The 26,325-nt window shown below is 43.7% G+C and overlaps 1 protein-coding gene across 1 annotated transcript in view; it reads right to left on the bottom strand.

The window, feature by feature from the left end:
- Positions 1-26,325, bottom strand: part of CIMIP1 (ciliary microtubule inner protein 1) — a 111,499-nt gene that overhangs the window by 65,719 nt on the left and 19,455 nt on the right. The window contains exon 2 of the mRNA XM_069201965.1: positions 6,103-6,184. Coding sequence (XP_069058066.1) covers positions 6,103-6,184 — 82 coding nt within the window. The remainder of the gene's footprint in view (positions 1-6,102; positions 6,185-26,325) is intronic.

Below are 26,325 nucleotides of genomic sequence, written 5' to 3'. Positions count from 1 at the left end.
GTCAAGCTCTTACAAGGCCAGCAAGCTCCTACATTATCTATGCTTCGCTATTACCTATCATAGTCCAGTCCTGTATATCTGCAATGCACAGGGGAAGAAGATTACTGGAGAAGCGGCAACTGCACAACAATTTGCACAATACTAGGTGCCGCTGTACGTGCATGGCAACACTTTATCAGAACCTCTGAGCTCCCAATTTGTTGCTGATCTGCCCCTTCAAGTCATTATAGTGCCCAATAGACAAACCCTGGAGGAGGTGGTGACTGGTAAGGAGGTTACGGTGGCCTTGGCCGGCCTCCAATCTGGTAAACCGTGACCCACGGCTTCCCCAGCAAATTTTTACTAATCCTTCATGCCCATGCTGATCACGGACTTTGAGGGGGTGGTTACAGAGGTGACAAAGTCTGTCAGGTTACCTACTGCTTTCCACCGGGCTGAAATCGCAGTAATTGCGAAAGCTGGGAAGCCCCCTCATCAATGTGTCTCCTACAGGCCTATTTCCCTGATTAACGTCTAGGTGAAAATCCTGGTCAAAACCCTAGCAATCCCTCCTTGGTCCACCCTGAACAGGTAGGATTCATGTCTCAACGGGCCACTCAACACAATATATGCAGGGTGCATAATTCCACTTCTTTGGGGCACAGCTCAACTGTCCCGAGGCAATACCCTTGGCAGACATAGAGAAGGCATTTGATTCTATTACCTGGGCATACTTGTTCGCTCCACTAAAGCGGCTTAACTTTGGCCCAGATTCATTGCTTATGGTCGCCTACTTTACACAGACCTGACGTTACATGGCCGGCTGGGGACAAAAGTGTCTGACCTGTTCCCCATTGAGAGGGCTACACAGCAGGGATGTCCATTGTCCCTCCTGCTGTTTGCAATTGTGATAGAAATCCCGGCTGAGTGGCTGCACTTTGACGCACGGGTGTCAGGATTCGAATGGTGTCCAGGACTGTCCGATCTCATATTCTTTTATGAAGTTGATGCATGATCTTTCTTATGTGTCCTAAGACCTTGGGCCTGGAAATAATACGAATACTGAGGATATGTAAGGCTTTAGGCCTTGTAAGCAAATCGTCTAAGTCCGTTTTCTTTCCTGTCACTGCCCACCTGTCAGACCTGCAGTGGGCAGTTGACATACCAATAGCTGCATAGGATTTAACTATTTAGGGGTATAAGTTACACCCGGTGCTGCACTGTCCTGGAATACGAACATAAAACAATTTATAGACAGCCTCTAGATGGAGGTTGATACGTGGTCCGCCCTTCTGCTGTCCCTCCAGAGAAGGTCCATGATCTTTAAAATGGTGTCCCTCATCCGCCTTCTCTATCAGCTGCATTGCCTAAGTCCTTCTTCTCTCGCCTTTATTCTATGGTTAGAGTCTTCCTTTGGGACCATAAGATCCCTCGCATAGCACTCGTGAAATGCTTTAAGGACACCTGTGAGGTTGCAGCAGCAGACATTGAGAGAGACTATAGGTCCTCCAACTCGTGGTTGTGAATAAATTGTGGCTGATACTCAGGGAAACTTTGCTTACGCAACGTAGAAGTGGGCTCTATGGGGAACGGACATAACACCGCTCCTGTACAGTGGAGCGAACCAGCTAGATCTCCCCAGGTGACGAAAGTGGTGATCCTGATGTGGCAGGTGACCTTGAAGGCCTTGGGTTGGGATAAATGACTGACAGGCCAGACAGCTTTGTGGGTGGGCACCATGCTTCTGCAGGTTGCGCAGCTGCTGGGTTTTCGGGACTGGGACACTATTGAGATTTCAATCTTGGGAGACGTGCTTGAAGGGACGACGCTTAAATCAAAATATGCAGGAAGAATATGCCCTCCACTGCAGCCAGTTTTTCCACTATCTGCAATTGTGGCATGCACTCCACCTCACCTCGTAGGTTTCGACAAACTCCCTGACTTTCATCTGCTTGAGGCCAACTGCTATAAGATGAGTTGGGCAACCACCGGTTTCTCATATTTAGCCGTCCCTAGTGCTGAACAACCCTGACTCATTCACGGAACTATGCTTCACCTCGAAACAAGACCTAGGAGCCCTGTCTGGCGATGACTGGACAGGGGCTTGCGCCTCCCCGGTGGGGGTGGCGATCTCTGCTCATCTGCATGTAATCCAACTGAATAACTTACATAGGACTTATTGTACATGCCACAAGCTATGTTGAATGGGAGTTATTGCCTTGCCCCTAGGCCTCCAATGCCATAGTCATTTTGGGGACTTTCTGCACACTACATGGGGGTTCCCTAACCCCCGCCTATTCTGGGAGGGGGTACTGAATTGCCTGGGGTGCGTTTTCAGCCAGCCGAAACTGCGGGACTTGAAGTTTATTCTTTAGTATGTCACAGATGGCACAGAGCTGTCCTGGTATGGCTTGACACTTCTCTGGAAGTATCTCACACTGGCCAAGGGGGATGTTGCATGTTACTGGAGGGCGGAATTCCCACTATCGGTGGCAATATGGAAGAGGGGAATGGACTGGTGCATGACCAGAGAACAGCCGATTATACGGGCAGGTAATGCGCTCAGAAACCTGGCAAGGCCGGGGGGAATGGGCAATGTGTATAGGGGCCTAATGCTTGAGGAGGTGCATCCCTCTGATAATGAAATCAAGTCACGAGCAAGAGCACTGATCCACGTGTGAGGATTGCGTGCAAGAAGTCTGTTCGAAGAGGGGGTGGGGAATGGGAGCGCTTTACTTCTGTGATTATTTCAGTATTTTTTGTGTTACTGAATGTCAGGATTTAATAAAAGAAATGTAAAAAATAATTCTCACGTTTCGTGTGCCATCGATCGGTGCACTGACCAAAATGTGACTGCTTACTTGTCCTTCTCATGAGTGACGTGATGCCACCAAAAGCACTAGGTGAGATGTAAGGAGTGTGCTACTGCGCTACAATGCAATTATTCTCAGTGGGAAAAGACTCCTACAAATTAGAAAAATATGTCGACATATTTGATTCCATTCCGATGAGCCTTTCCTTCGTGATCGTCGTCTATGTTTGAATCAGAAACGTAAAGTGTTGCAATTGGCCCAGTCTTGCTCGTTTTCACCAAAATTATGTATTCTGAGCTATGCAGTTCGTTTGTTTTCTTTTGTTAAAACTGGGTCTTATTATTACGCTCTGAATCAGCAATGTTTTTTTACATAATTAGGTAATAGAGCGCATAGGGGGTCATTACGACCTCGGCGGTCTTTTCGCAAGACCGCCGAGGTACCGCCGTGCTGAAGACCGCCAGTGGTGGCGGTCTTCCACGCCACGTATTATGACCGCTGGCAGCCCGCCGTCCTTTTTCGTACGGAAAGCCGCCAGCAGCCATACCAGCGGACAGCGGGAAAGTGGAGGTTGCTCAACCTCCACCGCCACGTCAACAGAACACCGCCCACTGAATCACGTCCCATGATTCGTTGTGGCGGTGTTCTGGTGACGATGTGCTGGTGGCGGAGCTGCCACCATGGATCCCGTCCCCTCCAGGAGGATAAACAGACAAGGTAAGTTGATCGTCCGTTAGGGAAGGGGGTGGGAGGGTGTTGTGTGTTGTGTGCGTGCATGGGGGTGTGCGTGTGAGAGTGTAGAGGGGGTGAGTGAGTGACTGTATGCGTGCGGGGGGTGTTGTGTGTATGGGAAATGTGTGCGGGTCGGACGGTGTGCATGTCTGTATGTGTGCGGGTATGTGTTGTTGGGATGTATGTGTGCGTGTAGGGGTGTGTATATGTGCATGTTAGGGGGTGTGCATGTAGGGGTGTGTATATGTGCATGTTCGGGGTCGGTGTGGGGAGGGGGGTTGTGCCACCTTTGGGGGTGGCGGGGGTGGGTGAGTGGGTGTGGGGGGAGGATTTGTGGGGGGTAGCGGGGGTGGGGGAGACCCCTAATAGTGCCTACCGCCATGGATCTCATGGCGGTTCCCAACCACCAGAGATCCATGGCGGTATGCAGGGTCCTGTGACCGTCGGCGGTCGTCACTACAATCGCTACAGTCACTACACCGCAATCTCCAGCCCAGCGGTCTTCACCGCCATGGCGGTCAGAATGGTGAAGTGGCAGATGACGGTCATAATTCCATTTTTTTTTCCGCCGGCCTGTTTGCGGTCTTACCGCCGCTTTAACACCGTCCGCCAGGGTTGTAATGACCACCATAGTCTTTACATTTTGAGGACTTCAAGATTCATTTCACTGGTTTTCAAATTCAGGTAACGCTCAATCACTTCATCGTCACCGTCATCGTCGTGTGTTACTGTAACGATAATGAAGAAGTGATTGCCAATGCTGAGTGACATTAGTTGTAGCATGCATCCCGCAATTAGCCAACAGCTAAGGGAAAATAAAAGCCAGAAAGGGATAGTGGAAAGCAATGGACGTGCTTATGGAGAGTGATGGGAAACAGGGAGCATGGGGAAGGTAAGCATCGTTTGGTGGAAGCAACGAAAGAGGATGAGATCTAGAAAACAAGTGATCCCAGTTGGATCAATAAACAAAAACAAAAAGTAAGGCGAGTGAGTGAGTGTGGGGGGAAAGGGAGAACACAGGTTGGGTAAAGAATGCTGATGGATGAAGCAGCCCGAAGTGCAGAAGTATAGAGGGCAGGGAAGCAGCAGGGCAGCAGGGAGAGCAATATGGAGGGTGGGGGAAAGCTACAAAGACAGCAGAGGAAGCCACACAGAGGACATTGGTGGGACGAAGCCCCATGGTGGTTCAGGGCGGGAAGCAAACAGAGATCAAGCAATGTGGCGGCAGCAGAAGCCACATGGCGTTAAAGTGCATGATACAGCGGCTCAAAGAGCAAAGCTGTGTAAAAGTGGGGGCATACATAAAAGCAGCTTGAAGGACAAAGTTGTGGAAAATTACATTTTTTAATATTAGAAAAGAGATGTGCTGGAAGAATGTAGGGCCCCGTGGAGAGCAGACACAGTCTCTCCACGGGAGCATTCAGGAAAGGGGAAGTGACATAGCAGGACAGGGATTGGCTGGGGCTAGGTTGGGGAGAGTCTAAGGGTGGAAGTATATAGGGGGAATAGATTAGAGGAACGGCCTCTTCCGTGACAGCCTGCCGCGCTGCTACCAAGTTGGCCATCCACCCGCCCTACATAGGGAATAAGGTAAAGTGAATTGGTTCTAGGGTAATGGGGCAAGAGCAAAGGGGGGAGGATGCCAGGGTTGGGGTAGGGTTGGAAAGTAGTAGCAGTAGATGGGGGAGGGTGGAGAGTCAGATGCGGGCTGGCCACCCTTCCAGGGGGAGAAGAAGAAACAGGTGAAGGATGACAGAGTGGGGGATGCCCGAGACAGGCAGGGGATGGAAGGAAACAAGGGATTTGTGGGGGAATGTATGTGAATGCTGGCATGGAGGCAAGATTGGAGGAATTAAGTAAAAAGGAAGAATGGGAGAGTACAAAGGGGGAGGTTGAAAGGTCGATAAGTTGAAGTTACAGTGTATATCAATGTTATGTTATGTTATGTTTGCAATCCTGTCCTAATAAATGGCCTATGGCCTTTTACACTAATAAGTGAGTGACGACTATTATGTCCCGAGTGGGAAAACGGGGGTGGCGGGCGCATGGATTCTTGTTGGAGTCTGTTAGAAAGTGAAAAAAAAGTTCGTGGGAAGCAGGCACTCTGGAAAGATAAAAGCAGCCAGTCAGAGATATAGTAAATATGATATGCCCCGCGGGAGGGACAAAGACTTGATGGATGGTCTAAAATAAATAAAACCATTGAATAGAAAGAAAAACAGTAAGAGTGACAGAACAAAACGTCAATGAAAGCAATGAGCAGAGTTGCTTTCCTGGTCATCTATTGCTATGTCCCTAATAAGTCTTTCGCAACAAACCAGCTGTGCTGTCTGCAAGGCTTCCACCTAAAAATGAGGTTGGGGAGCGCAGCGGAGGGCGGATGGGAATTAGCTCATTTTCGGCGAAACCCACAAGTTTGATGCAGAACGCACACTCCCATCCAATAACAAAACCAATTAACAAAATAAGTGTAGTAAAGCCCAAAACAGCATTCTCTAGTCAAAAAAGAAAACACAATTTTCAGTACTTTCAAATGCATAATTTGTTTTCACCGTTTAAAGGTAACATCGATTCTTACCTCTTGGTAGGAGGAGCTCAGAAATCCCCAACTGTCAGGCCATTTCTTTGCAGCTTCCAACTCTATCACCACATGATCCTTCCTGGTGTTAACAAAACAAATGCCAGTTTTACATTATTATTTTTCAGAAATTGGGGATTTAAAAATACACTTTTCTGTTAGAATTTATACAAAGTAGTATTACTTTCATCAAAACGTTCCTTCTTGGTGTGGGCTGCACCACCGCTACAATGTTCTTTCTTTTAAAGCTTCTTTCTCATTCAAAATGTGTGTACAGTCAGCAACGGACCCTTCCATTATTGTGAATGGCATCCTCTGAGTGTTTTGAAACACGTGGCGGCTCAAATTGGTATAGCCCATTTTTTTTATTTATTCGTTTACAGAATCCCCATTTGAAGCTAGTTCCAACATAACTTGCTTTGGATGTTTTCCACCCTGAGCACAGTGGTGCACGTGTTAACGGCACTCAACGTATTTCCATTCACATCACCCATGGCCATTAGAACAGCATTTGTGTTACTGAGCTGAAATAATTCATTTTATTCACCTTTGATTGAAACGAGGAACGTGTTAATTGTCTAGCTTGTCTGGACCCTGATTCTGCGCACAGCTGCTCACTGCAATGCTTGTTGTGACTACCCCTGCCATGGCTTTGTCTGTAAAACATGCTCATTTGTTTATCTCCACACCCTAGAGAGATGTAAACACTAATTACCCGCACATTAGAACAATGGCAAGAAAAGCCCGTCTGGCAGACCTTCGGCAATGTACAGAAACCAACATATCTCCGCAGAAGAAACCTTAATACCCTACTTCATTGCTGACGAAAAGAAAACACATATTTTAATTTAAATAACATTCTGGCAAATCTGTAATGTACTATGTTACATTTATAGGAAAGGATGTGCCTAAGATGGCAGTAAAGTTTTGTAGTAGTACAGTAATGACATGCGGATACTTGAAACATAATTAAGTATTGCATAACCACCTGCTTTTCAATTTATCTTGTCAACCAGCACTAGTCATCTGACAAGATCTAACCACTTGCTATCAGCCATTCATGACACTCTACCCGGCAGGTACCATGAGGCATCAATTACATTACACAGTATAAACAATGTGGCCATACAAGGAAAACTACAGTTGGAAATAAAGTAAAGGGACTTTTTACAAACTGAAGCTCAAAGTCATGTAGACAATTATCAAGTCAAAGTTATAGAGATACAGAATCACCAAGGGTTGACCAAGGCGTCAAAATAAATTTAGGCAGACTAACATTAATAGAACTAGGCATACTCAACAAAGACAATACAGAACATCAGTAAAATAACCTGATGTATGGGGAAAAAACGTTGCTCAGTTTTAATAAGCATTAAGGCAGTTCAAATCGTCAACGTTCAGCCTAGGGAAAGAAAAACCACACAGATTAATCAATAAGGGACAAACGTGTGGGGATGGAATACTTTCAGGCAAAAGACAAAAATGTCAAAAATAATTTGGTAAAAGGTAATCTTGGGCATCGGGTCACTAACTAAATAGGGAAAAAGGAGAGTAAAAAGGGAAAGCATCGGCATATCAGAAGCTCTGACAAGAGTCTTCTTCTTTACTCTAGAGAGAAATCTCCCAGTCTCAGCAAGGCATTTCAAAGGGGCAAGGCAGAGAGAAAAATACCTCTCCATGGGGCTCAACATACAGGAAAGAAAGGGTACTGCTGCTCATCTTCGGGGATTATGATGAATATAATCTGAGTCCAGCTGGAAATCAAAATGTTAAAGTATGTAAGGCAAGCTGATTCGTCAGTGCAACAGTTCATTTGATGTTGAAGAGGCAACATCCAATCAAAATTGATCATGCAGGTCCAACTTGAAACATTCACATGGGTTCCCAGGCCTGTGATGATACAGGTCTGTATACTACGCAAGATGGGAACAAAGTTTAAATTGCCAGTCCACAGTCAAGGGTGGTCTCCTTTGAAGTGCATTTTCTTACAACTCTCTCTGTGTAAAACAATAGACATATATTACCAAACTAGCCTTCTCATGGGAACAGAGTCTGAAAGAAAGGTACACATGAACAAGATGACTTGACATTTTCTGCACAGTCACGAAGGCAGGGCCTTGCAGGTCTCACTTAAGCTAATGCGAGTGAATTAAAACATCACATTAATACATTGAAATAAAGCATATTTTAATAGTCAAACTATCAATTCAGCATTAAAAAATCTTAATTAGTATTTATGTTACAGTAACTTTAAACAAAATAACTTTTGTCAATGCATTTTAGTCAGTGTGGAGCAGAACTGCATTTATCTATTTTTGCACCCACTAATTATTAAATGCAGACTATTAATTTGGACTCTAAAATACAATATAATGACAGATTAATCCTTCAAACATGCAATTTGACCTTGACACTACCGAGGTTTCGGTCATTAGTCTAAAAGAATGCACACTAAAATGGCTTCTCAGTGCATCACTCTAGAGTCAAACTACCAGTACTTTGATTAACATAATCCATAAACTATCACTTATAGACGATCACTCTGCCTTGAGGGACAGAACTAAGATTTCTTCTACATCATCAGTGAGAACCATTAAAACAACAGAAAATTAAAAGTCAATAAAAGGCGAAAGCAAGTAGCGAAACCTACAACGCTACCTTGATCAATGGAGTTTTCACAGCTCACATGATCTGCAACAGAAGATAATTCCAGTGTTTAATGAAGCCCTTGAGCAAGCCTACCCACCAGTTATCTGATGAATACACTGAGGTCGGTTGAGGAGGCAATGCCCTGAAGATCCATGGACTTGACCGGTATTGGTATGAGAGGTTGGTTGGGCCCACAAATGAAGATGACCAATATACCTTAGAGCTTGTTTTCAAAGGGACCAGCTTTATCTTTATGTGGAATTTAACTTGCAGCAAGTACAGAGACATGTGCGCCTGAATCAAAACACATGCCTCATCAACTGCTTGAGAAGCATGCTGCTAGAGCTTCTGAAGGAAAACGTTGGATTCCGATAATGGAAAGGCATTGAGGAAAAAATGTGCTAATAAATCAAGATCATGGGCTAAAATGGTTGGCACTGGCAGTGCACCTATGAATTAATCAGAGATGTCATTAACACAATGTGACAATAGCTGTAATCTGAAATTCATTCACCAGGCTGTTTATTATGTTTTTACATGCACACATCAATGAACTACTTGGCCTCTTAGTGCTTTTACTGATAGATATAAAAGCCTGCAGTCATGGACTGCCACAATCAGTTGGGGCCGTTTGTGGAGTTGGACTGTGTTGAATCTTGGGCTTTTCCTGTGGCTATATTCCCAAAGAGGTCACTGCGACTTGTCATCCAAACACATGTGATGAGTTTTGGGGTTGTCTATGTGCAGGGTGTATTACAGAGTTGCAATGCAGTGTGGGAAGAGCAAGCTTAACCTGCATGAGCTGCAACATTTAGTTAATCTACTGGCAGCCCTGGTAGACCGCACACTGTATGTGGTTGGAAGGTACAACTATTTTCTTAGATATTAGTTTGTGCAAATGTGGCCTGGTGTCTGAGTGAGAGGTAGGATCACTTACAGTGTTTAAGTTGATTCTAATAGGGTTACTGGGTTGGTGATCTGTGTGATCGTAGATTATGAGTTTCATGTCATTGTCTAGAGGTCTAAGCAGTCAACACTCTCTGTAGTTGTGATCCATTCATGACAATATCATCCTAGTAATCTCCTTATCCCCTCTTAATGTGTTTCCCTGTCCCCTATCTCTTGCTAGCTATCCAAGGTCTCCTTTCTGATGAACATATGGTTCACATTCTTAGAGTATTTGCACAGGGCAATGATCACCAATCACTGGACCCCTTGCACTTAATGTTTTTGTGGGCCCCAAGGGTACTACACCCATCTTTAGGTCACTGTCGCTGGTCTTAGATTGCTAACCCTGCTGAGGGGGTACAAAAAGTTGTCCTAGTTTGCAGAACCTCTCTAAGAAAATACTGCTATTGGACTCTGACTCTGTCTAGGTATGAGGGGTCATTGGAAGCAGGAGAAATCAAGAGCTAGACTGTGTTTGGATCCCGAATATATGTAGGGGTAGGCTGTCCTAGGATCCAGATCCAACTAGGGATAGAGTGCCACGGCAAGAAGAAAAGTACAGTGGCAGACACAAGGCCTTGGAACCTGGTTAAGACTATGCTGTGCTACGATGCAGAACCTGTCTAGGGGTGGTGGTTGGTCTAATAAGCTGCATGCTGTAGACTGCAATATGGCCTTGCTGCTCCATTTACCTGATCAACACATTCACCTGCAGGCACAGGGAGGCCTTGTTGCTGCCTCTGATTTCTAAATACATTCACCTGCAGTGTCAAGAGATGCAGGAAGAGATTACATGCAGGAGGTGGGGAAGCGCCAGTCACTCAATCCCCTATAGAGTTTGGGCTTCAGGGAGGACAAGTACACCAGGTTTCACGACAGAGGCCATTGTCGGTTGCTAAGCAACAGACTCTGGCATTCTGTGATCCCAGGGAACAAGGCTGCAGTGGGCTTCACCCTGATCATGGGCCGCCAGTGTGGTAGTTCCAGTGAGTGTGTAGGTATCTAGGCCCAGGCAGAGCTGTGCACTTTCCTGCCACAGTTGGTGCTTATTTGGGATGCCATAGAGGGTAACGGTCGTAAAAGTATTCAGGTTTTACTCCTGGGTTTCCGAGAAGGAAAGCCATCCCCATTGAATTTATTTGTCAGTAATACACTCTGCAAGAATCTATTTTCTTTTTTAATTTTCTTTTTTATTAACTTTTGAAAACATGTAAGCAGCAGGGGTAAATGATTATTACAAAATGCACAAAATGAAATGCTGAATCTCACTGAACCAACCCTTCATGTAAAATAGAGAACACATTAACTTACACCAGACCCACCAATGCACCCAGCCCAACCTAATCTCGCCTCCATTCTCTTCATATATCGCTAGCTAAAGAGCTGATACAAGTCACCCCACTCACCATCATTCAACCATGGGTCATTAACTTAAATCAGAGGGCACTCTGCAACAACACAATATGCCACATGTGGTGGGGTTATAACACAGTTTATGTAAACAGATCTAACAGTCAGAGACCGGGTAGCAGAGCTAGAGCTGGATAACACCCCCGATGTATAGTTCAACAGAGGCTTTCAATGCCAGTATTATGTAAACGTTCTCTCCTCTCATTCTCGATGAGTTTTTCAGCAGATAGTTTATACCAAATCCGTATGTGGCAGTGATGCATGAGGACCTTCTTTCTTTCTCCACCGTACTACCATAGAAAGTTGTGGTGTACCGAAACACTGCCACATCAGTGCGCAATCCGCTCGTTTAATGTTGGAAACCCTAGCTTGTCTCACCCACGAGAGCATGTCCCAGGGTCCTCCAATATAGACTAGTCCAACACTTTCTGAAAAGCCCCTAACACTTCTTTGCGAGAGGGCACTATCACCGGGCACTACCATAATAACCTCAGCCCCTCCAGCATGCATGGCAGGCCCTCAAAAAGAGTGATGGAGCTTATCCGAGGTGCAGCATAAGTTGTACATTATTTTGTAACTGACTCCTCTATTCACCACACACGTCCTTTTAAAATATCTTTCCACGGCGTTTCCTGCTGTTTGTCAGTAATCACTCTGTCTAGACATTTCAACCACCTGTGTATAAAAGTACCGGAGCAAGAGGATGTAGATTCCAAAAGAATATTCTTTAATTTACAAATGTTTCCCCCAATAGTCGTAAGAGTTGTAAGAAACTCCTATCTCTAGTAGCTGTTTCTCGCAAATGGGGTGCATCACCCAGCATTGGGTCTGGGCATAATCAAGGTGGTCTATTTGTTAGTGCCAAAGTCCATCTTGCAATCTGTAAAAGAGTTTATCTAACCAGTATGGAAGATGTCCATAATAACCCCATAACATTCTTCCCTGCACCTGTTAAAGAGACCACATCCAAACTTAGTCCAAGTCCTGATTTAAATGTATAGCAGAGGGAAGAACACAATTTACAATTATATGGCAACCACATCCTATGTTAGCAGTGTAGTTTGCACTGGGGTACTAAGATAAGCCTGACTTGGTTTTAAAGTCTTTGGCCGTCAGGGCACATCACAAAAGGTCTTCTCCATTAGGCCCTTTCCAAATGGTGACGTAGATTATCAGTCTCAGGACTGAACCATTCAATTGACATCCTCAATTGTGTTGCCTGGTAGTGAAGTAGAAAGTCTGGGATGGACAACACTTGTAAAAACCTATCCTACTACAAAAGTCTCAAATGTATTCTAGGGCGAGTGCCTTTCTAAATAAAGTGAGAAACATCTTGTTGAAGGTATTAAACAAAGGTTGGCTTGAGTTTCACTAAAAAGTCCTGTACAAGGTATAATATACCTTTAATAATTACTTTATCAATCCTACTCATTCAGGAGACAGTGGTGACCAATTACTAAAGTCCGAACAGATTTCCATCAACATTGGTGGAAAGATGGCTTCTGATAGGTCTTCTATTGGGTCACCTTAATCCTCAGATATTGGATGTGACTGGTGAACCATTGGCATAGAAATTTTACCATTAGGGCGCTCAATTGTTTGCAGCAAGCTAAGGTTCAAGGTTTCAGACTTTCCATGTTAATCTTATAAGCAGCTAAATGTTGAAATATTTGAAGTTGTTCAAACAATGCAAGTAGGGAACTTGAGACAACTCACAACATTAAAAGTGTATTTTCTACTAAAACGGGCAACTTATGTGCAACAGGTCCAAAGTATAACCCAAGGATGTCCTGGGCCTAGCAAATAGGACATGCAAATAGTTAGATGTCCACACAAAACAGAATCAAAGATAGAGGGGCTTGAATGGCTGGTCACTCTCTCCAACTTAATCATACCCAAAGTTGGTCAATTTAATTTTATCCTGAGTGTAGGGTTGCCATAATTAGCTGTGATCATTTTTGGAAAAGGAGAGTCAATGGAATAGTCATCAGCTTTCATTCCAAAAAGAACCAATACACTAATTCGAAGGTCTTCTACGCACCTAATTAAATTAGAATCGCTGGGATCTTTTTCCTTCTAGCCCTTTCAAACAAAATAAGTGGGTGTATTAGCCAAGGATACATCTCTGCCAGCCATCTGCCCAACATTTCATGTATATTTTACATCAGTTCATAATACAAGTAGGGAACCATGGTAGTTCCTAGTCTGTAGGTGCAGAGCTGCTCATTCATTTGGACCATTGGTCTTTTAGAGGGAGTTCACCTCCAATACTAAGGTACTATAAATCTGCTCACCTCAAATCTCTGTTTTTCTAACATCATTTTTAAGCATTTGATAAGCTAAATGCCAACCACACCAAACTGTGAAACTGACCATCCCTTTGCCATTTTCAAAATACTCTTTAAACACTTTTACTTATTTCAGGTAGGCTTGGTTGTTATTTTACCATCCAATTTTGTGATAATGGGTCTAGAATGGTAAAATGCCTTTGTCTTTTTTTTTTTTTATGGACATTGATAGCACTTGCTAATCCACATCTTAAAGATTTTGCTGAAAAATGGCAAAAGGCTTTGTCACTTTTCTAGCTTAGTGTGGAATGTCGGAGGTTTTGTAAATGGGCTCCATATTAAGTAGTAGCTCTCCACATAAAGGCTGAAAATTACCATTAACCAGGGTTCCCTACTTGTGTACTGCATAAAGTATGTGACGGTTTGATTTTTAGTGTTAAGCAAGGCGGTTAGCTTGCTTGTGAGGGTCTTTTCCTGGCTTTGAAATCGTTGTCACCTCAGCCTTGCGCATGGAGGGCAGAAGCCTTAATATAGCTGCAATATGATTGAATAACATGGTCACCCTTGAGATCAGCTGAGGGGCAAAGTATTTATAACAAAAATATTGTGAAGACATCACGCTGCAGGGCTTTAGACGGATTGAAGAACTGAATCGAAATGGAAGCCTGTTCTTCAGATATTGATGCTTCTTAGTCCTCCGTTGAGTGGGGTTCTGCTGACTATAGAACTATGTAGAAATTTCTAAACTCTTCTAGTTTCCCTTCCTCCACATTAATCTTTTCCCCTTTGTCCATATGTATTCCTCCAAAATAGACTTTTCCCTTCAACTGACACACTAGTGACACATACTCCACTTTAATTCTTTCCTCATATGGTTGTCTCATAAGATGAAGGATGAATAATTCCACCCTATTTGTAAAGATCCTATTGAGCTGGCCCTTATTTAATCGTCATGTTCCTCAGAGCAGACTTAAGTTCAGTTTCCAATTTTACAAATCACAGTCATCATGGAAATAAACTCACCCTTACTGCCTTGAATGTGTCCCACATTACCTGTGGTAAGAGCTCTCCTCGATCATGGAGGTCGAAGTATTCTGCAATGTGTGACACATTTCCTGTTTAAGAATTGGGACCCCATGGAGAGAGTGGTGAAGATGCCATCTCAGTGGTTTGTTCAAATGTTGACCTTTATCAATCACGATCTCAAACGGGGCATGATCAGGGACAGAGATCAACATAATCTGTGAATTCATTACCAAGGAGGTTTGTGAGAACGATTTGTGAACATATGAAAAAAAGGTACAGTCCATATCCTGTTTCTGTTATTCCCTCAAGAGATCTCTCTATCCTAAGGACCCTAAGCAAATCTTGGAATAATTGGAAAAGGCATTACTCAATGCAACTGTGAAAGAAGCTGAACGTTTTGATGATGCTTGGACACTGCTAAGATGAAATGAAGAGCATTGGGACAGGACGGGAATGTCCTCTGCACTGTGTCCTGCAATCTGGCGATGAGTGCCAGAATGAGTGTCTGGTATCCTGGGGGGAGGGGAGAGAGAGAGATGAGAGAGGAGAGAGAGAATGTCTTTGTGTCTGTCTAGCCCTGTCTGTTCTGGTCCTGGAGTGGTACCTCAAGCATGCGCTCAACAACATCTGTGCTCATGAAGAATTTGCTAACAGAAGGTATGGCGTTCAATGGAAGATTTCATCTGGCTGAGCAAACAAATTATGTGCAGATGAAGGATCTAATGAGACAGTTTCGGGCGAAGCATCTGCAAAAGTTTATGGATGGTAATATTACATCTGGTGTTCAATTTGAGAAATGAATACATGGTGTGTTTCGTGACTGGAATGAGTGTATGAGAAGGATGGAAGCCAAGGATTTTTATGCCCTTAACCAGTTAATGGTGACAGAGAGTCTAAAGGACTAGTGCTACTCTCCAGTGAATAAATACCTACACATCTAGCAGAAAGGTATCCAGAGACACCTGCAGTGTTGGCTGTCAAGTGGTTAGATAAAAGGGTAAACAAGGAGCTGAAGTTGAAGGCAAGAAGGAGAGAGGAACTCTCAATGGACATGTTCCAAATCACAGGATAAAGTCCAGGGCAATACCCAAGGTTCTAATGGGTGACAAAAGCAGAAAGGAAATTGGGTTCTAAGACAGGAATAGCACAAGGAGAAGAGAGGAGAAAAGGGTTCTTCCAAGCCCAGAGTGAATATCTGTTTTAGTTGTCACAAGAAGGGACATTACAAGGGAGACTGTCAAGTGAATAGCCTACAACTACCAAGATAGGGAATGTGCTGACTGTTGGAGAGAGAACCTGGAAGAACAATTTCCTAGTGTCTCCTGAACTGAGCAGTATAATCGGACCTGCTATGGATGTTGTTAGATTGTATTCTTGACATGGAAGGGTCAACATATTGGATCAATTTTGAAAATAATACGCAATGATTAGTTGTTTTTTGGGGACTACATCCTTTAAAGTGTAGGCCCATGTATTTTCAGCAATATTGAATTTACTAATGGTACAGGTTGGTCTTGCAATATCATTTATTGTTTTTCAGAATGTTTTTTACTTGTTTTGTTAACTGTCATGCAGTAGTTTGACCCAATAAGAACCTATTTGCAGCTTCACTTCCTTCTATCTCTGCTTCTTGTGCTCTGTTTTTGCTGCCCTAAACTGACCCAAATGTTAGACTCAGAAGGGGGACTTCCTAAAGGCTCGCTGCGCTTGGTTCAGTTTCCGTTTTGCCTGTCTATGGGCCGATGTTAGATACATTCTGATTTGGTACTGGCCATCATGATCCTTTTTGGTACGGCCTTTTTCCTCTTTATCATACTGGAAAATAAGTTTTCAGCACAATTCCTCCCAATGTTGAACCAGTTCTGAGCGGACAGATTCAGATTCATGTAAGATTTCTTCTTCTCTTTTTGTTGTCTTGCTTATTGATGTGTGTGAGCAATGACCTTTTGGTAATTCACGTTGCACAGAGTGCCAATATTTATTGTCCCAGGTGGGTGTTTTGAAACCGCTAGGCATGGTTCCATCAGTTGAGAGAAGTGATCACTCTCTGTTCTAGGTACTATTTTTATATGCTTTTAACAAGAAAAATAAATTAAGCAAATGAACGTATAATTGTGAATGGGCTATGAATTTGGACCTTTGCTCATTAAGCATGGTGGAGTATCATTCATCATTCTGCCCTTCAGGGCCCTCATACCTAGATGTTCCAGCTCATTGACTGTATATTCACCTTGTTTGTCCCAGCACTTCTTGTTTAATTGGCATTGACTTGGCACTTCCCACTGCGTGTTTGGGCACTAAGGATCTGTTCTCATCCGGTGTGTGCCTTGCACTAGCGTTATTCTTTTTTTTAGTTAGTTATTTTTTAGTAGGTTGGTTCAGTTGATGCGTACATTGATCAGAAACAGAGATGAGTGATCCTGTGGGTGCCTGTTCTCAAGCATTAGAACTTGAATCCCTTGATCTACTTCTAGACAAGCTTCAGCTTACACTCAAAGCGAGAGAGAGAGAAAGGGAGAAAGAGAGAGACATATAGAGAGCTAGAGAGAGAGAGAGAGAGAGAGAGAAAGACATACCGCCAGACCACCTTTTGGTCTTCAAAGTTTTTAGCAGTTTGGTTGTTGGGGTGTAATAATGCATGCAACTTGATTCAAGAACCTATGTGGCTGTCAAGCTTTCCTGGAAGGCTGTGATTTCATAATTTCCCACAAATGAGAGGGTTATCTGCTGTAATTTTTTATTTCAGCCCTGAAATGTTCCACATATTTCTACTGTTCATTTGGCTGGATGCTTAGATAGTTAGATGGTAAAGTTCATGGTTTTGAGTGGAAGTTCAGAGCGGAGGAAAACCATCTCCAGTCTTCATAGGTATCCCTTGGTTTCCTAGAGCATATAGTTTTTTAAATTTTCACTTTGATAGGAGCAGGATTTTGTTGGAGTTTTTCTGAGTGCTCATCTGAGGATTGAGTGACCCTGAGGTTTAGGTTGTAAAGTGGTTACAGTTTGGTCCATCGCCAGTATGTGAGGATATCACTGGTAAGCAAAGAGGGCGATAGTTATCCCTCATATGTCAAGATTGGGCTCTCATTTAGTACCGCAATTTCTATATCTGATGTGCTCCATGTGCCCAGAGAGTTTTCTCTTTGGCAACCCTTAGGTGAAGGTAAAAATTCAACAGAGATGATATCCCGTTTTTAAGTGGGCAAGCATTGGCAAGGCACCAAGCAGCTTCTGAATGTTCTCTCTATCAATACGTTCTGTGATCCTTAAGAGTCATAATCTGGATACATGAAGGCTCTCTTTTCTGTTGTGGGGTTCAGTGCTTTCTGATCTTCCTCCACCAGATACTCATGGCTTAACATGGGGTCGAGAGGGGCAGGCTAGTTGGGTAGCGTAAACATTTTATTTGCCAAATATGATGGCAGGTGTTTGTCCATGGCGTTTGGACCCCACAATTGCTATGATGTTTGTGATTCTTTGCCAGAGGACCTGGCCTGTGCGTATTACCAGGAAGACATTTCCTGTTACCTCCTGATGTGGGGCTTATTTTAGTCAGATGATGATAGTCTTGTGAGCACAAAGAAATGGTTTCAATTGTCTTTATGTAAACTCCTGGGGGATCTTACTTGAGATTTTCTTTCTTTACGGTGAGTGTACTAATAGAGAAGTATCAACTTTATATTGACTAAACAGTATATTTTTATTTGAATTTTTTGATGTTAGATGTTCATATGTACTTTTAAGTGCTAAGGTGGTGCTGGCAATTGATTATTAAACCGGTCCTTTTGAGTCTATTCTCAAAAATTAGGCAGTTGGCACCTGTATTACCTAAATCCATGGCCCTGCTTGTTCTTTTATTCCTTGCAATCCTTAGCCTTTTTCAGCCTTTTAGTATAGGTTGGAGAAGTTGGTTTGTTACTTAAGTTCAGGATTTGAGTACCTGTAGCATCTGAGGTGCCTTTGCCACTTTGCCTTGTGGAGAATTGTCCTCTCCTGATACTGCGTTCAATCGTACTTTACTTGCTGGCACATTGGTTATGCCATCCACTTTGATGAGTACGACTTTGTTACCTCTGAAGAAATTACGCAGTGCACATCACAGCTATGACAGAGGAAGTTGAGGAGGACAGTGAGCCTCTTCCTCACTTACCTCATAGTGGCAGGAGGGATGGATATAAGTACAACTTGCCCCTGACTTGGTGCCAGAGCAGCAGAAAGTATGTAGGAAGGTGCTGGGATAATTTTCCCAACTGATCTTAATGACTCCACGGTTAACACCTGTCAGTGTTCATGAGACATACATAGGAGACTGTTGGCCTGTTGAAAGCAAGACTGACAGAGTTCTGGAAACCATTAGCGCACAGATGGCCAAGATGTTGGACTTGAGAGTGACTGAGAGATCTCTTAGTCCTTGGCTGATGTATCGTGCCCAAACAAGGTACCACAGTCTTGCACTTTTATGTGGCCTACAGAGCACACAACAAAGTCCCTACGATAGGTGATCATTTGATCCCCAGTTCTGATGTGGTTGTAGACTGGCTCGGCATTGCATAATACTTGAGCATTTCTGATCCTACCAGCAACTACTGACATTGTTTTAGCACCAGCTACAAAGGAGAGAGGAAATCGTTAATGCCAGAGGGGTTATTGTAGTTGTAGGTAATGCCCTTTGAGTTGAAAAATTCTTCAACCACCACTTTCCAGTGCCTGGTAATGTTCTATTAGAGCTAGAAAGGTTCTCAGGTGCATACCTGGAAGACACGGCAGTGTTCAGTAATTAATGGGAAGAACACCTAATGCACCCAAAACATGTGTCTGTTAATGTTAATACACAGGGCATGAAATTAATCTTAAAGGCAACCAAGTTCCAGGTGTGGCAGCCCACTGTGGTCTACCTAGGTCATCAGGTGGGTAACAGGAAGCTTTGCTAGTTATTGGAGTGGGGGCCTTTTTACGATGGACCTGTTTCTACTGTAACTTGTAGCTAAATATTGGTCCCCTGTGGCCCCTTTCACAAGCTTTAACATCCAAGAAGCAGCCCCAAATTGTGATTTGGACTTGAGAGTTTGGGAAATCTATGTGATTAACTGAAGAGAGCAATGTGCCTGCAGTGGAACTCCTCTGACTAAAGTCAAGGGACGAAGCATCTGGTGGCCTTGATTAGTTGTTGCAACCAAGGTAGCAGGATCTGAAGGCCACTGAGAAGGAGTACCCTGCAAACAGTGCATGCACTAAGAAAATTCTGGCCATATCCACTAAGTTTGTGGTCCTGACAGATCGCAAACCACTCAAGTGGGTGGTACAGAGAATGGTGAAAGTCCCAAGTTGTTAAGATGGTCTATCTCACTACAAGGTCATAGTGTAGAATGAAGCAGGGTGGACCCGTGAGAATGCAGATGGACTTTCCTACCAGATTTGCTGATTCATCAACTGAATTTCTCCAACAGTTGAATAAGGTTCTGGGTAGTCTGATCTGGGAACAACATATGTTGGAACGGGAATGTTTTCTACAAGATGCATAGTTGGAGTTCTTTGCTCTGAGTGCCCGACTGAAAGTTGATAGCATGCTGTTTTTTTTATACTGGCCTTACATTATACTAATCCAATGTGCATGTGCAAAAGTACTGTCTGTCCCTTCAAATGACTGAGGTCCTGAACCTGTTCTGGACCTTGAGGGGTACATCAACTGTGCAATTATTTCCCTGACATTAGACTACCATCCCATTCATAGGTTTAGGATGCAGAGTGGCGGGTGCAGCCTACTGTGTTTTGTAACTTAATTATTGTGACCAGACATTTTTATCTGTGTCATCGTAGGGGATTCCTAGAGGCCACTCATGTAACATTCCGCCTGTATGTGCTAGTTCAGATCCTAGTGCTAACATCCTAAATACATATGATGAATGTGCGTGTATGTGGCCTATGTGAAAAATGCATTGTGCACATGAGTGAACCAGAAAATGCAGACAGAGAATAAACATACAATTTGCTTTCACTGTATGAAAGTGGGTACTCTGACACTTGTTGTTAAAGTTCCATGTTCTCTTTCACCAAGGAAGGATTTGGTCAAAGGTGTACTCAAAGGATTGCTGTGCAACCAGAGCTGGTGGGTGTCCAATAGCCAGCCTCTCAGATGTGAGAGGACATCCCCTGAAGCGCCTGGAAGGCAAACTGTCTGCTAAGAGAAGTAAGGAGCCTGCCAGTCCAGCAGGAGGAGTGATTGCCCAGAGGAAACCAGAAGCAGCTTCTCACCAGAGGTTTGAGGGTCTTTCTACACAGGAGGACTAAGGAAAACAAGTTGCTTGCTCTAGGGAAAGTAAGTGCAGCCTCTCCAGACAAGTGGTTCCATGCTGCACTGATAACAAACTCTGCCCTGGTGAACTGTACTGCTACATCAACAAATTGTTCTGTAGTGGGTGATTGCCCCCCTTAGAAGACTGCATTGTTACCCAAGGCCGAATAGCCTAAGTTACATCTCGCGCAAAGCCCAGAAGTGGGCTCGTCACCAGCAAGACACTTGTGACAATGACAGAGCTCTTTGTACATGCACAAACTCAGGGTGGCGGCCTCCACTGATGCCTGCTGCGCTTGTGGGCCAAGCATGGGAGCACAATCAGGCCAACACATTTTGCTGTCACTGTCAGCAGCAGAATGCATTTGTTGTGGTGGGTAAATAATATGCAAAGACTGCTAAATATACTGAGTGCACAAACTAGTGAAAAAGGGGTAATCTGCACCTGTGCATAATACCTGCCCAGACAGAACCATAACTTGGAGATGGAGAAAGAGCAAAAGGGAGAGGAGAGACAGGGTGTCAGAGAAGGAGAACACTCACCCCAAGCACTGTTGACTCACACCAGTGAAGTGTTTACATCTGTTGCTGGTCCTGTGCAGTACTGAATATTCTGTGTGCATTGCAGTACTTTGGGCTGAACAATCCCCTATTGCTCTGCAGGACTGACCAGGGGACAACAGAGGCAAATTACCTCAGGCCTCACAGCTGAGGCCCAGTAGTTCTTGTTTGCTCCAGACCTCCTGAACAGGGTTTGGCAAACGGTGTACAAGTGTTTATTTGAATCTTGTCTATAGGAAAAGAAGAGATCCCTTTCATACCGATTCTCAAGATTCTAAGGTAGCTTCATCTGCCTAATAGGATATATAGATGTATCAAATGCTGCAAAGAGGTCCAGTAGGAGGATTGATATTATGACATTCTAGCCAATAGCTGACTTGCAGTTAGCCCAGAAGAAGGTCAGTGCTCACAACGTGTCACGGCTGGAGTGGAACATGGCTTTGGTATCAGAAGGGATGAAACTGCCTTCAAAATATTTTGATGGTGGTTAAAGGCTGGTTTATTAGTTTCCCCCAAGCAGTATGTCGCGTGGGCTCTCATTATTCTAAATGAGACTACTGGATTTCTAGGTAGCAGGATCTATAACGGTGTGGGGGACTGAGTCTGACCCACGTGTAAAGAACTCTGTCACCCTAAATCCGGTTTTTGCTCCGGCTAACTAGCAGTGCCTCATTTCTCCCATGTGGAAGGAATGATTTGGCAGCCGAGCGCATGACATCTTTGGAACTTCTCAGGGAAGTCGTGGTTACTCAGATCCAAACCAACTCTCTTATTTCCAATATGATCTCATATACAAATGACAAAGACAGTATAAGTTTTATATAATGTTTTAATAAAACAACTGTATTTTAGATATTAAGGCGTGAGCCGCAATAACCAGAACGATACAACACAGTAGGATTGAAATAGTCACCAGGAGAGTAAAACATAAGAACAAAGCTATCATATTGTCTAACAGTTTCTACTCTCCCTCTGCTTGTTCTATTTAGAGCACAGCATGTTAAGCTTCTAGCTTGCCTATTAGAATCACTGTGGAGACATCAGCCCTAATACCTGAGCAAAGACCTGTGATCTTGGTTCAGCATCTGCAACGAGGCAGTCAGCGTCTAGTTGTGGTTCCCTGGTCGGAATCTCCCTCTTGCGTGTATTTGGACAAGGAAGTGATTTTATAACTAACATGTCATCGTGATCACAAAATGTCCCTACGCAGGAATGCCAAGTCTAAACTCCTACCACGTCTATCGGCAATGTACCAGACTGTATCCTTGACTGAAGCACAGAGTAAGTATGTTATGGAGAACTCCAGTGCTGAAGTAGGCAAAACAGTGTGATATGAATAAAAAACAACACCGTAGAACTGGCTATTTAAAAAATAACAGTACGAAGCCTAATAAAAAGCATATAGAACAAAGTGCACAGAGGCTCTAAGCTGTCAGCAAATGAATAAAATATATTCAGGGCAAAGTGCACAAAGGCCTAAAGCCTGAAGCTAAAGCGCAATGAATACGTAAAACTAACCACACTACACCCTCCCCTTGTCGGTAGCAAGTGGTTCCAATAATATAAAAGGATGCCCTAAATATAAACAATACCTAAAACAATAATTTCGACAAGGTGAGAAGACAACAAAGTCATAAATGTAGGTAATATGTGATCATAAAACCAAATTCAATATAGTGTCAATTTCGTAAAAATCCAATCGTCAGATAGAAGCAATAGAACGCAGGAGTTCCTCCACTTCGATATATGTCAATATCAAAAGATCCACGCCACAAAGTACCATGGAGCAGGTGTGATCCAAAGCCCATAAACCATTCAGGGCGGCACCCTGTGCAGGGCCTATGAAAGAGACAATACCATCTTCCTCCAGGAAGGGAATCTCATAAACTGCCTCACGAAGCAAGCGCATCCGTAGTACACAAGTCTGGGAATGAGCCCTAATCGGGAACATCAACAGATCAGTATCGACCATTGGAGGGCGCTGCAATGAGAGACAGAGAGCCAGTGCATGTTCAAACGAGCACCAAAGGCATCGAAACACGGGTTGCACACAATCCAAAACCGGTCTGAATGACAGAGACCAGTCGCACTCCAAATGTCCCAGGAGTGTCGCTCCAAAATGCTGCAGCATGCGTTCACGACACAGCTGCGCTGACGGGAGCAGCAATACAGGATCTCGTCGTGACGGGACAGCCATTGCGAAAAAATAGCAACAACAGCAAGACTCCAGCCAATAAAGCCAAAGTAATCGGGAAACCCCCAAAAATGCTTCCGAAAACAGAATGTATAGCCGAAGGTATCAAACCGAATATGGAAGAGAAGGCATGAGCAAAACCAACACCAACGACTTTGAAAAAATGTGCAATACCAGCAGTGCTGGATGCATTAAATATACGTCCCACAAGTTCACCGCAGTGATTCGGAAAGTTAGTATTCAAAAGGGACTGTATCTCCGCCGATGACCTTGCCACCTGAAGTGTGTAGGTCTCGCTAGCAGATGTAAGGGCCACATGCTTTTGAAACAATAAAGCTTTTAGCCGACTCAACTTGTCGAAATCAACCTTGGAAGTAGCAATATGAGGCCAGATGTCCGCTACCTCCCTAAATTGAGTGGGGGGAAACAACACATTCCCGCAGCACGTAACGGCCTTGTTGACAACGATGATGTAAACTATTCCGGCACGCATGCCACAGCAGCGTTCGCTGTTAAGAACAATGTAACTGCTGTTAGAAAGCACCTGGAAAGTGTTTTTATTAACCGGGACTGGAACTCCCTTCAGATAACAAGCTAAGTTAGCAATCGAAGCGTTACACGCCCCGTGCAAGGACAGCTGTTTACAAACCATTGAATGGCTGACAGAAGCTTCGCATTCGCTGCCGCCAAGAAAAACCTCCTTCAAACCATTAACACATCTGTACTGAAAGGGAAGGTCCCACACCTCGTGTATGTAACTGTCTCCCAATAGTTCATATCTACCCACCGGAATGTGCTTCAAACACGAAGTAAATTGCAAAGTAGAGATAGGCAAATTAATATCCCCATGAATCAACCATTCAGCTGACGGAATCTCAGCTACCGTGAAAGGCAGTTTCTCTAATTTCTCAATATTTAACATAACATATGTCGCTTCCTTTTTAGCCATCAGTTGTTGTTGACGAGTCAAATTAAAAGAGATAAAGATCTCTCTGGCACGAACGTGCTGCCATGGAACGCGACCCACCTTCAAGGTCTGAAGAGCCCAACCCAGCTGCATGATGGACCGCGTCTGACTCTGCCCATGATATAAAGAAGACATGTCCGATTTAATAATGTCAATGGCAGAGGAAACAATGCTGTCAATCGTGTAAACACGGTCAGAAAGGGTATGCATGCCATTATCAACAACAGACAAAGTCTGCATCAGATTTTCCTGATCAATCTGCCTCAACCGGGCTGCAGCCTCTTGTTGTGAAAGCTTCCAAATCTCATTATAAACCTCGTATAAGAACCTTTTCTTCCGTGGTACTTTGGGACCTGACAAAAAATCTTGTAAGTCAGTATCATTGGACAGTAACGTGAGATGTGACTTAACTGCATCCAGCGTGGATGACTTCAACCATTGCTGACAAAGCTTCCCCACACTGTATGTAGTTATAATATCAACATGTTCTGGCGATACATAACGAGGGTCTGCCCTACTAGTCCTGAACCCCCCTGAAGAGGTGACAAAACGTTGATGACACACATTAGTGTCTACAGGCCATAATAACCACCCGCCTGGATGTAACGATGAAGTGTTAAGCGTACCATTTTGGACCCAATGTGTAAAGTCACTAAAAGTAGCATTTACATAGTGCTGCCAATTTGTTAATTTAGAAGGGACAGGTATACTAGGCAAAGTCAACTCCTTAATTGTCGCCAAGCCCAAACAGCTAGTCTGTTGTACTGTGTCATTGAGGAAAATCATTTGGACCGGGATAATACATGCTCTAAATAACGTGTCCCTGCCCCGCATATGCCAATTTTTCAAACCCCAAACCCTTTTTAAGTCAACAGTTTTAAACCAGTATTCATATCCCTCGACCGAAAGTTTAGATACAAACAAATTGGAATACAGTAATTTTGTATCGGTCAATAACATTTGCTTATTAGAATACGGTGCAACTTTAAAATAGTAGGACTTAGCATTACGTTGATCATGCCCAGAAAAATATGCAAATTTATCATAATACGTTTTCGAACTACCTTGTGGAGGAGTCGAGCAATGTTCCCATTGCACATAATTAAACATGGGCTTAGGGCTACTAGCTTTATGAATAAAGTGGTGTCCATAATAGTTATAACAAAACATGTCACCATGATTATCTCTAAACTGGTAAGCATCTTCATCGTCATAGACAGTATAGTATTGCAATTCCGAAAGCATAGAATCTACTGTCTTCACATCCCAATCATCAGAAACAATGCCAGGTATAACAATATCATTCATTGATAATTTGAGGACATACGGTATTTGAATCAATTCAGTGGGACCATATATATCAAACATTACTTTATCCCACACAATTCCATCCGGAACTGGTATAGCAGAAATGTTCACTGTGGACAAGTCTCTTCGAACCATATGAGACAAAAAATGCGGTTTTAACACTGTCTCTACGTGCTCAATGTCAGATCGATCAGGAAGAAAATGACCATGTATTATCAGAAAAAAAGTAACCACAAATCCCAACCACAATAAAATAGTCATCATGGCCAAAAACAGCCAAAAATAGTTCCAAGGAAAAACAAAATATGTTCGTTTAAGCCATCCCAGCAGCCGTCGTGGACCGTGGACAGAAGAAATCGAGGACGAGGAGCCGGACCCATCATTATCAGCGTCGTTGAAGCAGACAGAAGCAGTCCTAGCAAAAGGTGCAACTGTGAACGAAGAAGCAGATGGAGGCTCTCGCCGTGGCACGCTATAAACCACATGTTCAGAAACTTCAGTAGAACGTACAGCAATTTGATCACAAGATTCCATATTAATCGTCGTCGGTGGAACAATCGCAAGATCATCATCCACCCTC

Source organism: Pleurodeles waltl, chromosome 7 (genome assembly GCF_031143425.1).
Source record: "Pleurodeles waltl isolate 20211129_DDA chromosome 7, aPleWal1.hap1.20221129, whole genome shotgun sequence".
Taxonomy (NCBI): Eukaryota; Metazoa; Chordata; class Amphibia; order Caudata; family Salamandridae; genus Pleurodeles; species Pleurodeles waltl.
This window is presented reverse-complemented; position numbering and strand designations above follow the sequence as displayed.